Below are 15,652 nucleotides of genomic sequence, written 5' to 3'. Positions count from 1 at the left end.
CTTCCACAACTTAAATAATGGCTCTAAGAAAACGAAACCCAGATCCAAATTTAGCCCCCATTGTGATGACAGCAATTCTGCAAAGCAGCTAGCATACCCCATTTAATTTCTCTATCTTTTTTCTTTCTTTTATTTTCGTGCAGAAAAAATAAATGAAAATGAAAAAGGGTGTTTGGCAGCCGTCCAAATAGTGAGGAAAAATTAAATGCTGGGTTGCATAATGTGTTTGGCTAGGGTTTTAGATGGTCCCTGACCTAAGCTATAAGCTAAAAAGAGCACAAATGTAACAGAGAGTACTAAATGTGTCCGTTCTGCTAGAGCACCAACCAGTGTCCTCAAGTTCCCCTTAACCCTAGAGATAGAGGGTATGTTCCACTCGTGAAAGGTAGCTATCTATGTCCACCAAAATTCAACCAACCATTAATGAATTGTTGGATAATGCAAAATTCAACCATAATATCCGGCAGAACCGATTGCTACACATCACAATAACATATAACACATAGCAATTGGTTTATGTTAAGGGCTTATGTTCTTGATGTATGATTGTGTTAACTGATGATATTGTCGGTAAGGTGTTGAATACCAGATTCTTCATATTTTAAGCTAAGATCTACAATCTAAACAAAAATGTATCATTTTGTTAGTGTTTTTTCGGGTCCATTTCATACTTAGAGAATTTGGATGACAATCGCTCAATGCGTCTAAAATTAAAGAGAGACAACATGTCAATGTAATTATGGAAGTCGCTCACGTGTACATGGACATGAACGACTATAACCCATAATCCTGTATTCCATACGCATGCACTTTGCCATCTACCAATTTGGATAATGCAACGGAAAGCACTCAAATCTGTACATCTGCTGTTATATATTAAATGGGGGCAAACCCAATATGCAGAATCCAAATCCCAATTCACCGAGGTCCACATTGATCATAAACATCAAACAGTATATAAATATACGTCTAAAGTCGCTTTAAAGCATCAGAAAAAGCATATTGCAAAACACCATTTAAGGCAAAGCAACGCACATTATTAATATCAGAAAAAGCCACTGATATATACATAATTAACATCTGATATGATGATGATGACGATGCAGCTGCACCTGCAGGTGCATCAGAACTTCAGACTCACCAGCCGGTCACAACACTAACCCCAATCAATTACCATAAAAATAAATATACCATACCACCACCACCACCCGGCATTTCCCACAGTAAATAAGCACTTACTAATTTTACCTTCCAATTAAGTTAAAAAAACATCATCACGGTACACCCACAGAGTCATAGAGTCGTCAGCATAATCATACACAGTAAAAAAAAAACAAATTGAAACTAATTGAAAACGTGCACTGAAATACCCAAACTGCCCCTAATACTAATTGCTTTCACCGGTCATTTTCCACGAAAAGTCTAAACGACCCTCAAAATTCAAAGGCATTCAGTCTTGTAGTACGTCCACATGCAATCCAGCTCGGTGGGGCCCACGGTCCTGGGCTCCTCCTGGTGAGGCGGAGTCGGCCAGTTGCCGGCAGAGCTTAAGCCACCCAGGTCGATCGTTGAGCCGCCGCTACCGCCGGAACTGCCGACGTGGACAGGCTGATGACCCGACATTGGGGAGAAGAAGAAGGGCAGCTGGAGATTCTCCTGCAGAGACCTGAGGCTCGGGAAAGCCGAGACGCCACCGAAGCTTGGCTGCGGCGGAGGCTGGGCGTGAGCTAAGTCGAAGCACGAGGAAGAGAGGTTGAAGCCACTGTTGGGGTTGGTGGAGAAACAGGACACGTGCTCCTTCGGGATTGTACTGTCGTAAGAGCAGCTGTCACGGTCGGTGAGGCCGGCGGTGTTCATATTTTGATAAGGGGAAGAGTCGAGGAGCGGCGGGAGGGAGACGGAGGAGGGCGAGCTGGGTTCTGGGTAGAGACTGATACTGCTGGTGGAGCCGTTGCTCATTCGGGTCTTCTTGGATCCGGGTCCGTTTGTCGTCGACCCGCTGCTCTTCTGAAAAACCCGGGAAATGACCCACTCGTCCTGCACGTGTTCGAATCAATGCCAAGCAGAGAACATTGTGAAACAAGTCAGCTTTTTAACGCAAATTATTAGTAATGCCAGTAGCAGATTAGCAGAAGATTTTATGTAGGATTTGATAAATAGGCAACAGAAGATGTACTTGATTTAATTTTTAATGTGGCAGACAAATAATGCATGTATTAATTCGAAATGTAGGTCTCAGAAGAAGCATTATCATAACGAAAATGCAATGTGTTTCAAAAGTATAAAGGAGAGGACGCATTTCTGTTATGCATGTGTTTGACTGATGCTATGAAGGTACAGAGCCTATACCATAGAAGAGATGAAATCTAACGGCCATTAGTAGATATTTCGTTATGAGATATAGTGTACCGACAATCTTCATCAACTACTTTACCTAACCCTAACCACAAATGATATTAATTAAAGATCTAAGACTTACATGTGGAAATGCACGTTGAGAGTAGCATGAGATCACTAAAGTTTAAAACTTTTTTTTAAAGAAAAACAGTAGATTAATCTGTGTGCATGAGAGAGAGAGGACCTTGGAGCTCCTGGAGAGATAGTGGTAGGCGAATTTGCCTTCAAGGCGGTACTCATGCATGACCCAGTTGCTTTTCTCACCCTTTGGAGCTCTGCCACGGTAGAAAACCAAGGTCTTCTTCATCCCAACAAGAGCACAAGTCTTGGAGCTGTAAATCTCTCTGTCTTTCCCAGTAGCTTTCCAGTACCCAGCTTCGGTAGCTCTGTTGGTTCTGAGCCCAGTTGGGTATTTCCGGTCGCGGAGGCTGAAAAAGTACCACTCTTTCTCCCCCATCTTTGCCTTGTCTGCAAAAATTAATCAAAACCCAACATTCAGAAACCAATTAAGTAATTAATTCAATTGAAAAGAAATATTGTAATGAACATGAGAATTATTTACCAGGGAGCTCCCATGGCTCACACTTGTTGAGGTCGACTTCAGCAATGGCTCGGCCAGTGAAGCTGCTGTCAAGGACCTTTTTGAGGAGATAGTAGGTGATGAGTTCCTCATCAGTTGGGTGGAAGCGAAAGCCTGGTGGCAAATGGGTGTCACTGCCGTGATCAAAATGACCAGTGAAGCTCATGATGTCCATGGAAACAAAACAAGCAAGAAGCTAGCTTGAAGTGAAGGAAGGAAGACCAAAGAGCTGTTCTAAAGAAAACCCGGAAGAGAATTTAGGGTCTAACTGTTAAAGAGAGTGGTTGTTGAGGAATGTTGATGTAGGTTTATGAAAGGGTGAAGTGGAAGGGGGAAAGAGTTTGTTTGTTTTGTAGATGCAAAGGTTGGGTTTGGGTTGAGAAATTGAGAGGGGGGAGGAGGGAGAGTGTGAGATGGGCTTTTCATAGGGAGTTGATGAATCTGAGTGGCAGAGGGAAAAGGCGAAATAATAAGGTAAGGTATGATATGGCTGGAAAAATCTCTGTGTTTGCTCTGCTCTGTCCTCTTCTGTTCTCTCTCTGATCACTCTCTGCCATGGCTCTTATCATATCCATTATCTCTCTCTCTTTCTTAATCTCTTTCTCTCTCTCTCTATGGGGAGTGAGAAAGAGAGATATTGTGAGAGAGAGAAAGTGATGTATGTGTCTGAGGGAGTGGGCTCTGCTGCTGCTGCTGCTAGGGTACTCTGTTTTGAGTATGCGTGCGTGCGTGAGAAAGTGTGCAGGTATTCCTCTGTCAGTGAAGAAAATGAAACGGAGGGAACAGAAAGTAGTTTTATGAGAGGGTCCTTTTGAGTTTTGAGAGAGAGAAACAAACAAGCGCAAAACTTTCATTTTTTTTCAATCTTCTATTTTTTAAATAGAGAAAAAAAGGAGAGGTAGAGATTTTCACCATGTATCGATAAAGCTGTTGCATATCTCCCCTGTCAGCACAGTACATACAATAAATAATCCCATAGATACAGAGGGCATGGTAATTAAATACACACCATCTATCTCTGTTAATTATTATATTATTTATCTCTGCCAAATTTGATGATCATAATCTCCAAGTATACCAAAAAAAACTATAGAATGCGAGGCTTCTGGCATTTCTGCAAACCCATTATCTGTATTCGCATTCACTTTTTTCTTCCTTTAATCTTTTGGTTTAGGTAAAGAACTGGAGCTTTGGAAGTAGAGAGAGAGAGAGAGAGAGAGATTGGATTTTGGTACACACTGACTTTTAAAACTGTTTGAGAGTCACCTTTACTGGTTGACACACATCACAATTTCATGCTAATTGAAGTACAACCACCGTTTGGCCCATAAGACAAAAATATTACACTCGGTAAGGGAAGTAGCTAAAAACCAAGGCTTGTAGATATAGTAGGTTTTTACCCTCTAAATCCTGCAGATTTGTCCTCCAAATCCAAACTTAGTAATTTCAACCCAAAAAAAACTTGCCACTTTATTATTACCCTTGTAATTAATTTGATCATCACTTCACCAATCGTACTCAATTTCTGATACCAAGCTGAAGAAAATGGCAAAATTTTGCTCTGCAGTGGAAGCAGGATTGAGTAAATTTATAACCTCAATATTTTATTTATTTATTTGTTGTTATAATAAAAGACAGGTTAAAGACGAGTGAGGTTAGCACAGTGGTTGTGTCCCTCCTCCTCTCTCCGTGCTTGGCACCCAAGATTGAAACCCTAGAGTTTCTTTCCTCTAAATGTAACCCAATAAAAAAATATTGGTTAAAAATCTCAAAAGGGTTGCAATGTAATCACACAAAGCTCTTGAGTTTCTGAGAGCCCTGACCTCATCTTTTATGCCATATTTACGATGAATGCTTTACAGTGTAGGAAAAACAAATCTTACTGGAAGTAGAAATTGGACATTTTTTTCCCATCAGAAAAGAGGGAAGGGGAAGGAAGGTAAAAACTGAAAGGCAAAAAAAAAAAAAAAAAAAAAGGTGAAAAGGAGCAGGAATGGTTGGTGAAGTTGATTTATTGATTTTACACCTAAAAAATAAATAAATAAATGGGGTGGTTCAAAATTCAACAGACGAAATGATTAAATTAAGCATGCATGGATCGACTCAGCAATCCCATCCATCCATCCATCCATTCAATCCATCACAATCAGAGATTTCAAAAGAGAGAAGGTGGTGGGGGGAGGTGGGAGAGAAGAGATTGATGCAATGGGATTTTGACACATCGTGCTCGGATTTTTAGAAACAACCCCACCCTACACAGGCTTTACATCAAATCATCTCTTCAATCTGCATGCTTGGGTCTCTCAATTCACACGCACACATTTTTTTATTTATTTTTGACATTGGAGAACGGACAATATTTCAATTTGCAGCTGCTTAGATTTGCTTCCATTTTGCATTTTTTTCTAGTTGTCAAGGCGCTTCATAACAGTAGGCTTAACAGAAAAAGGTGAAAAAAAATCCCCCACGATCTTCTCCTTATTTTGGCATCCTCTGTGACTTTTTTGCTTTATGGCTTGGGATTCACGGCTTCTCTTCTGTTGCTCTTTCTTTCTTCTTCCCCATTCGAAATGTCAAATGGACGGCCAAGCAGCAGATTGGCTCAGACGCTTTCTTCGGCCATTGTGACTATTACATCATGTTTGGGATTTGGGAACAGGTGGAAATTTTTATGGAAATTGACAGATTAGTGTATAATTTAATGCCACACGTTTCATGTGTTATGAACACCAAATGTGTCACCCTCACATTTATTTACTTTGTATGAACTTTTGCACTTTTTTATAAGGGGCCGTAAAAAAGTATGTCATGTCCTGAATGTTTGCTCTAATTCTTCGATCACATTTGTCCTCCTTTGGCTTGTGGGAATGCATACCAAGTTCTTGCTTGGTGGTTCTTTTAGGTTCTATGATTTAGGAATATATTGTTTATGGATATAACTCTATTATATGGTATAGGTAATTTGATAAGGTAGTTGTATTTTATTAGATATAATATATGGATATAGGGTTTGATAAGGTACTATGACTTGTAGGTACAATATATACTCACTAGATATATGTATAGGCACTATACGATAGGTATATTACTTATGAATTATTCTACGTTAAGCAAATCCTTGTCGTAAAATAATTTCAAACGTGCTTTATACTAACCTCGGTAGAGGAATTCTCGCCACCAACGCCAAATCACCATCTTGGAAAAATAATGATGTCGGTTCTTCGAACAATGATTCGGTGTGACTCAATTACAATTAGACAGTGTTAGGGAGACATAAGAGAATTGTGGAAGCATTAGAAAGTGAAAATATGATTTAGGGTTTCTCACCCTAATTCTCTCTCTCTCATTAATTTTATTGGAGCAGGAAACTCTCATATATATATATATATATATATATGTTGATTGTACAATTACAGCACAAGAAGGCTTGCCAATACAGTGGTGAGGTGTATCTCTTAAATGCATTATGCATTAGTTGTGAACTGAGCCGGTCGATTTGGTTCGATTTACAGTTTGAAATGCCCAACCCTACATATTTGGTATATGTTCAACTAGGTACTATGCTTTAGGTATATTATACTTGTTTGGTATATTCTATATTGTATGCAAGATGATATGGAATTGTCTCAATCTTAATAATTAATAATTTCGGCTTTACATGTTCAAATTCACACGAACCTTTCTCATGAAAAAACATTTATGAGAAAACCCTAAGAAAAGAAACCCTAGGCGTGGCCCTTTTTGGGGGTTGGCCGTCTTCCTCTCTTTCCTTCCCCTATTCTGTCATTCTCTCCCTCATTCCTTTTATTTTACTTTGTTATTTATTTTGTGGTGTAGAAGTAGTCACTGTGAAACGATGTCGTCGTTATTACAGTTGCCGACATTTGCCCTACATACACAAGGACTTAGCTCCAATTGTCAGTCTTCAACATGGGTTTGGAGCTGCAATGACTGAAAGATTTCTAGTTGCATTGGGTTAGGGTTTAGCCAGAATGGCTCTCTTGAAGTCACTTGGGAGTAGGGATGAGCACAATTTCGGGTCAACTCGACCGAACTCCCTAACCTAATCATAGTGGATTAGGTTGTCTTAAAAATGAGCGGGTCTTGGGTTTAAAAAATCATAAACCGTTATGTATAGATTGGGTTTTAGGTTGGAACCAAAACTTAAAAGTAGGCTTAATTTTGAGTTAACCTAACTGAACTACCCAACTCGATCACAAAAAGTTTGGGTTGGGTTGGGTTAGCCTAACAATGAGCAAGTCTTGCGTTGAAGAAATTATAAATCGCTACATATCGGGTTGGATTACGAGTTGAGATTAAAACCGACCCAACCCAACACATGCCCACCCCTTATCCAAGAGGATGTGGAGAACTCTTTAGGAGTTTGTTGTCGTTTGTTAGTTTTATTTCTTTTTAGTTTTTAGTTTTCAATATGAACCTGCCATTTCGACTATTGCGTGTTGGATTTGCATTGTACGTTTGAGTAGGCATGCTTTTGGTTGTTGAATCATAAAATTTAATCAGTTTGTGGGTTGTGCGTGATTCTCTCCATATCAATTCAACTTCTTGTTGCGTTTGGTCACCGGAGAAAATTTATCCATATTTGACACCATAATGACTTTGTATTTATTTTTGTTCTTATCAATATAATATTATCGCTCTTTATAATAAATAAAAATTTATCTTCACTTTTCTTTTTGAATATGTCATTGACCTTTGTTTTTTAGATTCATTTTCAGGTTCATTAAGAGGTCGATTCATGTAAAAGACAATCTTGAGGCAACCAAATTTAATTCTCCACCATCTCCCTCCCTAGCGAATGATTTTAAAAAAAAACATAAATTAATCCAATATAAGCTCTTAAAAATGTGGAAGATACCAAATACCAAATATTAAAGTACAGGCGTATTTTGGGAACAAAAATACCTGTAAAAGATTAAACAGCAACACAATATGAGTTGTAATATTAGGGTTAATCGTTTTATTAGTCATTGGACTTAAACCCGATTTGCATTTTAGTATCTCAATTTTCAAAATGGTTCTCGTGGTCCTTTAACTTCACTTTCGTTAGAGCAAATGGTCATGCCGTCAATTTTGTTAACTTTTTCTGTTAAATACAGGGGCAAAATGGTATTTTTATGTTAAAACAAAAAAATGAATAAAAAATCATATCTTTAAAATAATAACAAGACAATCAAATAAAAAACCAAAAAAAAAAAAAAGATAAATCAAGTTTTGGGGAGTAGAAATCGGGATAGAAGGGGAGAGTGAGAGTTTAGTTTTAATTTTTTTAGTTTTTTAATTTTTTTATTCATATTTTAATCAATTTTGATGCAAAAATACCATTTTGCCCCTGTATTTAACAGAAAAGTTAATAAAATTGACGGTAGGACCATTTGTCCTATAAAGTTAACGGACTACGAGAACCATTTTGAAAATTAAGATACTCAAATGCAAATTGGGTATAAATTTAGAGACTAATAAAACGATTAACCCTGTAATATTATGATGATATGAATATTGCTATTCAATCAAATGGATGAAATCAATTTCACACCAGTGTTAAATAATTGTTTAATCTTATCGTATGATTAAAATTCAGTTACCAAAAGTCTTGGGATTAGGTTGTATATATTCCCTTCCAATTTAGAGGAAAAAAGAGAGAAAAAAAAAGTGAAGATAATAATGTCCATCCACGAACTATAGAAGAATTTATTTTTATATTATGGATATAACACTCTTTATGTTTTTCACATGAACACACCGAAAAGACTAAAACACCCCAGCAAAAATAAAGAAAAAAGAAAAAGAAAAAGGACATAGTTACCCAACCCCCGTTTGAATCCAACCACAGCCAAAGACTTATATTTTGGGAGCTTCAAAAAAAAAGAAAAAAAAAAGCCACGTCTTGTAGCGGGGTTGGCATAAAAAACAACGCGCGTAGATCGAGAGCGATCACGTTTGTGCTTGCGGATCGCGCGTGACGACAACGTGAAATCACCCCGCCGCCCTCCACCAACGGCGCTTAACGCTTTTAAATTTCTTCTCTCCATCTGGGTCTGTGGGTCCCGCTCGCCGGCCCCAGCAGCACTGGTGGTACTGTGGTGCGCACTGTACGCAACCATTTTCCCCCGAACCCCACCTCGCCCCGAAATGCCCTGATTACAATAATCGCGTGTGTCAGTCGTCTCGTCTCAATAATGCTACCCTATATTTCCTACGCCTCTGATTTTGACACGTCAACATCAGCTTATGGGTCCACCGTACGTGTCCTCCCGTGAGGTTGGGTTCTTTCGTGGATGTGCGCTCTATTCCATTATTTATCATTGCTGATGGGTGTATTGTGTCCTCGGCCGCCTAATTTAAATGATATTGGCTTTGGGGACACGACCAAAATTTAATTTTGTACCCCTTGCAAATTACAACACCACACAGTTGCTTGCTCGTACAACTTCTCAGGCTTAGGCATATCGTTAACAAAAAGGAATTCATGAAGCATTAAAATTTTAAATTGATGTATTCTGATTGTCTTCTATCTAATTGTAGGAAATATTTATTTCAAGTTACCCCACAAATGGCTTTAACAACAGATGAGCAACAACGCCTCAAGTAACAACAGTAATAGTGGTGAATTTATGAATTTTTCTTTTGTGTGGGATATTCGGTTGTCCGTGACTTCTATTTTGGCCTCAGTTTCTTTGTTTTATGCATATAGGAAAGAAATTTCATTGTTTTATATGTTTTCTATAGTGAATGGATTTGTGTTTCTGTATTTTGCAGTTTGTTGATTACAAACAGTAAGATAAGTTTCAAATAACGCTCTATGAAATGGGAGATTCTTCTGGATCCAAAAAGAAAAAAAAGGGTAAAAACTTGGGATGAAAAGCCCCAAAAGGGAAGGATGATTGAAACAAAATTTTGCATATCTTTTTAGATGGGTTGTGACTCACATCAGTAGTCTTTTACAAAGTCCTTTTCGTTTTCCTTGAGTCCAAACAAGACTTTAAATGATAAAAAAAGCATCAGGATTTCCAATGAGAGTGGTATATCCATATGCAGGCGGTTTGAGGCACTTTTAAGGTTTGGGTTGAATATCATACCAATCTCTCCATGATTCTTAGCAAGAAAGTGATTGAAAATGCATGCATGATGCATTATTCCATCAATCTACCCTGCCCACAAGTAATTCTACTTTGGGTCGCTTTCTATAGCAGGAAAAATACCATTTTGTCACATGAGGTCCCAAAATTGTCGTAACCCTAGTGGTGCTCGTGATCCTTGCTCATATCATACACCAAAATTTCCCCTAATGTTTTTTTTTTTTCCATAAATTTTTTGTAATTTCTACTCCCGTGGGAAACAAAGACTCACATCAAAATTATTTATATTTTGCAACTTTCATTTTTATGTACGGGCTTTCACCGTCCAAGTTATAGGAGCATGAGTTGCCCTTGAATTGTTACCTCATGTCTTATTTTGATATTTTCAAACTTGCGTACCCATGTAGTTTCCGTTTAAAAAAAGGACTTCCATTTTTTTCTTAGGGGTACATATTCATCATGATGATTTGACTTTTATTCCATGAAACTTTGGTTGAGTTCTTATGGAAAATGCAAAATTTTCAGCCAAATTCTTTGGAAACTGATTAAACTACTTTTTCTTTTTTTTGTTTGGTAATTGATTAAAACTTGACGTTGCATGCATGAATAAGATCAAAATATCAAATCAATTTTCAATCAATCCGGTTGTCCTCAAAACTAAAAAGCTTAGCATTTGTCAACGCCTAGAGGTTAACACAAATGGAATCATGATGCATAAAAAAGAGGTATGATGGATGGTTCAGATGACACCAGCACTAAACAAGTGTGATGCTTTGTGGGGCCATTGAAATGTATCAAGATAGGGTTGAATGCTACATGGAGGTGATGTTTGATTTTAAATCGATTTGATATGGCATTGTGTTTTGATTTGATTCACTTGATTGGAGGCCATCATGAGATTCATGACTGTTTGTTTTGTTTTTGGGATCACATGACGTGTCCATTCGTTTTTGTTTTTTTGTTTTGGTTTATGTAAATTTAAATTTAAATCAGCATCAAGGGAATTTCGGGGCTGGTATTGTTATTCCATTATGGCCCTGTGAATGCAGGCTTGGGTTCGATATCCAGCATATTGAGCTTTGAGCTTATAGATTTGGATCCCCTCATGGCATGTTTAATTAGCATGGAAGAGGAACTTAGACATGGTAATTAAAGAATTAGAATCAGATCAACTACTCTCCTAATTGATTATATTTATGATTGTAACGGTATTTGATTATGGATGTTAACATGGAATCCACATAATTTTTGATTCCTTATTTGTAAGGAAATTGTGTTTGAGGAATTCGATGGAGAAATGGTTCATACCTTGGCGGAAGAGTGGTTTTCACATTTAGATAGAAGGTTTCGATGCACTTGTTCTATTGAGAAGTTTTTTTGGTGTTTTGAGGATACCACGACATGATGTTGCCAATCCACTTATATCATAACACATGTATATATTTATTAATAATATACTTATAAGCCCATGAAATATTAACAATATACCATGTAAATTAGTAACATGGCCGTTGAACAATCCATGCGGACCTCCGTAACTCTAGGATGCCCTTAGTTAAGCGGGTTGCTTTGCGCAGGCACACTCTTCTTTGGGCTTTTGTATCAGGCTAGAATGGAATAACATCGCTTGTCCCATGAGGGGGTTGATGCCTTCGTGGGTTTTCTCTGTTTCGTGTATCTTTTAATATTTTGGGCTAGACTTGGCCTCCTGATCGTGGTGCGGGCTCTTCTCTGTTCCTTGTGAGGCTTCTCTCTTTTTTGAGCTACGTGTTCGTTTCTATTCTAGCGTGTCATCTCCCTAAAGAAATACCGTCTTTTAGTTATGCAAAATTAAATACAGACGAACTTTGGTATTTGCTTGCAGAAGAAGAACCAGCAGAGCGAACCCAAATTCCAATTTCATAAAGATGAGATCTTTGGTGAAATTTGTATGTGGGTGTTGATTGGAACCATTGGTTCTATTCACTTTCAGTGTTTAATTGATCCTTATGTTGTTGGATGACGTTTGTTTTTTACGTCCTCAGGAGTCAGGAGCATGTTATTGGCCGAGTCAAGCTCATCACTCTGCACCAGGAACTTTCAGATTATAAAAATGGGGGTTAATCGTTAGGAGCTTAATGCAGCCATCAACATTTCTGGTATTTTTACTTGAACCCCATTTTCTGTTCCCATCTTATTTCAGTTTGATTTTTAGCTTGTTTGTTGGTCATTTTTTTTTATTGTCGCTCTCAATAATTTCTGAGTTTGAATTTGAATATTCTGCTTTGTGCATGGACTAAGCTTATAAATAAAAAAGATTGAAATTGTAATGCGCTGTGTTTTGACATTTTCTTTGAGTGAAAGTTTATGAGTGAGACACAGTTGCACAAAACTTATTATATTTTCTGTATCTGAGTTCACAGATGATCACTAAGGTCAATCTTTGGACAATTTTAAACGACATTACGATGATGTATAATATAAAGATTACAAAGAAAGGGCCAATTCCCAAAATAATAGAGATACCTTCACACCAACACCAAGAAAGGCCGTATCGAAAAATTCACTACAGCATTAATACTCATATAAAAGACAAACGTTGAGTGTTGTGGTCCTGAAGCAGTCATACAGAACATGGTTAAAGAGGAGAAAACAAACAGAAAACAGTCATACAGAACATGGTTAAAGAGGAGAAAACAAACAGAAAACAGTATACAGAACATGGTTAAAGAGGAGAAAACAAACAGAAAACAGTATACAGTGAAAGAAGCCTTTCCAAAGAAAATAGTTAAAACTTCATTAAGTATTTACAACATGAACACAACAATGCTGTCAACTATTAAATGAATACAATTGAAAGATAAATTCCAAAATATTTTAATACAGTTTATCACAATTATTAACTTAGACTTATCATGGAGACTGAAATGTTGTTGATGGGGACGACTTTTGTTGTAGAAGATGGGGTAAATTGTGAGGAATCGATGTTATAACCACGTTGTGAGACTCTATTTGACCTCAGAACTAGTAGTGTCGGTGGTCACCATTGAGAGTGATGTTGGAGGAGCAAAATAAGTGGCCACGGGCATCTTGGATGGGAGAATGGGCAATGGAACCTCAAAGTTAAGCACTTGGATCGCTTGTTGTATTGAAGGTCTGAATTTATAATCCGGATGAGCACACCACAACCCAACAATCATCAAGCACTCCATTTGTTTCTCATCAAAATGTCCACAAAGTTTTGGATCGGCTGCTTGAATAAGCGTGCCTTCTCCATAAAGCTCCCACACCCACTCCACCATTTCGATTTGGCTACTTTCTAAACTGAGATCGATGGGTTTCCTCCCGCAAGCAATTTCCAAAGCAACAACTCCAAAGCTGTAGATATCGGATTTCATGCTAGCCTTTCCTGTGGTAACGTATTCCAGAGCCATATAACCCCTGGTTCCAGCCACATTTGTTGTTTGTGACTGTTTTCCATGGTCCACAAGTCGAGCTAACCCAAAATCCCCAAGTTTCACATTGAAATTTGAATCCAACATAATGTTACTGGACTTGATATCCCTGTGGAGCACACACTGTTCCCATTCTTCATGTAGATAAAATAACCCAGATGCCAAACCTTGAGCAATACTGTATCTTATCTGCCAAGTTAACAAGCCTTTTTCTTTGAAAAGATGAGAATCTAAACTGCCATTGGGCATGAACTCATAGACAAGCATGAGTTCTTTTTTTTCATGGCACCAACCAATGAGTTGCACCAAATTCCGATGCCTTAGTCTACTAATGATCCTCACTTCTGATGCATACTCTTTCAATCCTTGTTTAGATCCGCCGGATATCCTCTTAACAGCAACATGTGAGTTTAAGTCTTTTATGAAGCCTTTATACACGCCTCCAAATCCTCCCTCTCCAAGCTTCTCTCCCTCTTCAAAATTTTTTGTTGCTCGAGCCAACTCGCGGTAGGAAAACTTCCTTGGGCCGGTGCCCTTTTCAAGTTCCTCATGAATAAAGCTATTAGCGAAAGGATTCTCATCATGTTCCCCCGCTGCTTTCCCCTTCTTCCAAAAAATGAGCCAAACCAAACCCAACCCAGCAACCAAGATTAGGCACCCACCAACACCCAAACCAACTGGGAGTCCTATATTGGGATTCGCATTTCCTGACTTGGGTTCATCAACCAGAGCAGTTGAAGTAAAATTCCATGAGACAATCTTATGCACAGCAACCTCATTACCTGTTGCAGCAGAGAACCCAACGATGACCCAATCCGGCAAGTATTGTTTCAGATCAACCATGTAATAAAGATAATTGATTACCTCAACTTGGGTACCATTTGTACCATTTTGGAAACTTGTGAAGGCAACACTAAGATTTTTTGAGCTAGAGTTATAACTAATCCGAGCACTGTTTTGTTTTCCTTCCTCAATACCACCATTCCAAGGCATGGTAATTTTAGACTTGAGAGAGTTGACGTCGATACCAACATGATCGCCGTCAGGATCCTTAATGGTTGGCGCTGTATTCTTGAAGATATCAAACTCCACTGCCACAAATGGATACTGAGTCCTTGAGATGTCTCCGGGGAGGTCTTCGACAGGGAGGCCGAGCTTGCTACCACCTCCTACTGCGCTGTTGGATAAGGATCCGTTTGGCGCAACAAAGAACACCATCCCATCTGCGTGGCCTGAATCTATTATGAATGCGAAAGTTGTGGTAAAATCAGCTAGTTTTCCAGTGGCATTTTCCCGGAGGAGGAAGGGCTCACGATAGGTGGCTCGACCGACGTTCCCATTTTCTTCGGGGTTTTTTGTGAGTCTGATGAGGTTGCTATCAATATCAGCAACACCCTCGAGGGATATGTTGGTGGTGGCATTGGAAAAGCTTGGGAAATTGAAGGTTAAAGGAGTTGCAAGAGGGCTGAACAGAAAGAAGAGGAGGGATAGAAGAAGGTTTAGTGATTGGAGTGCCATATCTAACCTTTTGCAGAGACTTTAGCAAACAAGCAATTGAGTTTTTAGCTTGACATGGTATTTATGTATGTTTAGTTGCATTGAGTTTTCAGTTTGATGTGGTATGCAATAAAAATATACACATGAAATTTAGACTCCTTGAATCTTGTATTTTGTTGTGTCATAGGTTTTGTTGTTTGCAAAGGTGACTTTTCTTAATTCATTGTCATATTCAAGTAGTGGTTGGTCAATATTTAAGAGAGTGGTGATGGCAGGAGACCAATGACCATGGTGACGGTCTAAAATTTCTCTGTCTAATTTAAAGAATGGCCGGCTCATATGGTGTGGCAGGTGAAATTTTTTTGTCCAAATTCAGTGACATTTTGCATTGAGAAGGCTCGAGTCAGATTTGAGTTTCATCACCTCGTTTTGTTTTGGTCAACATGGATGAAAGAGATAAGTTGAGATAGAAATTTTCATGCACGACGATAACATTCCAACTTGAATGGCTTGATATTAAAAGTAAAAGATATGAAATGGATTAACGACATTTTACCCTCACAGGTTTGGGGTCATTATTAAAATGGGTCACGAGGTTTCAATTTCATCAATATGAAACTCAACCTTTTTAAATTTAACCAAAT

The 15,652-nt window shown here is 38.4% G+C and overlaps 2 protein-coding genes across 2 annotated transcripts; both read right to left on the bottom strand.

The window, feature by feature from the left end:
• Positions 1-1,228: 1,228 nt before the first annotated feature.
• LOC117624939 (protein CUP-SHAPED COTYLEDON 2-like) lies at positions 1,229-3,715 on the bottom strand. The gene is made up of 3 exons (XM_034356473.1): positions 2,960-3,715; positions 2,582-2,865; positions 1,229-2,037 (listed from the first exon to the last, which is right to left on the bottom strand). Exons 1-3 carry the CDS (start codon positions 3,150-3,152, stop codon positions 1,441-1,443), a joined length of 1,074 nt encoding a protein of 357 aa, XP_034212364.1. The 5' UTR covers positions 3,153-3,715; the 3' UTR covers positions 1,229-1,440.
• Positions 3,716-12,984: 9,269 nt separating this feature from the next.
• On the bottom strand, positions 12,985-15,298 carry LOC117625352 (L-type lectin-domain containing receptor kinase IX.1-like). The gene is made up of 2 exons (XM_034356917.1): positions 15,289-15,298; positions 12,985-15,031 (listed from the first exon to the last, which is right to left on the bottom strand). Exons 1-2 carry the CDS (start codon positions 15,296-15,298, stop codon positions 13,065-13,067), a joined length of 1,977 nt encoding a protein of 658 aa, XP_034212808.1. The 3' UTR covers positions 12,985-13,064.
• Positions 15,299-15,652: the final 354 nt, after the last annotated feature.

This window comes from Prunus dulcis, chromosome 4, assembly GCF_902201215.1.
Source record: "Prunus dulcis chromosome 4, ALMONDv2, whole genome shotgun sequence".
In the NCBI taxonomy this organism is placed as follows: Eukaryota; Viridiplantae; Streptophyta; class Magnoliopsida; order Rosales; family Rosaceae; genus Prunus; species Prunus dulcis.
This window is presented reverse-complemented; position numbering and strand designations above follow the sequence as displayed.

What these genes read in the sequence shown, in the direction of transcription:
- LOC117624939 (XM_034356473.1), bottom strand. Translation starts at nt 3,152, where the DNA reads ATGGACATCATGAGCTTCACTGGTCATTTTGATCACGGCAGTGACACC. An exon ending in TGAGCCATGGGAGCTCCCTG is followed by an intron (nt 2,866 to 2,959) that starts GTAAATAATTCT and finishes TAATTTTTGCAG; the next exon opens with ACAAGGCAAAGATGGGGGAG. An exon ending in ATCTCTCCAGGAGCTCCAAG is followed by an intron (nt 2,038 to 2,581) that starts GTCCTCTCTCTC and finishes GAACACGTGCAG; the next exon opens with GACGAGTGGGTCATTTCCCG.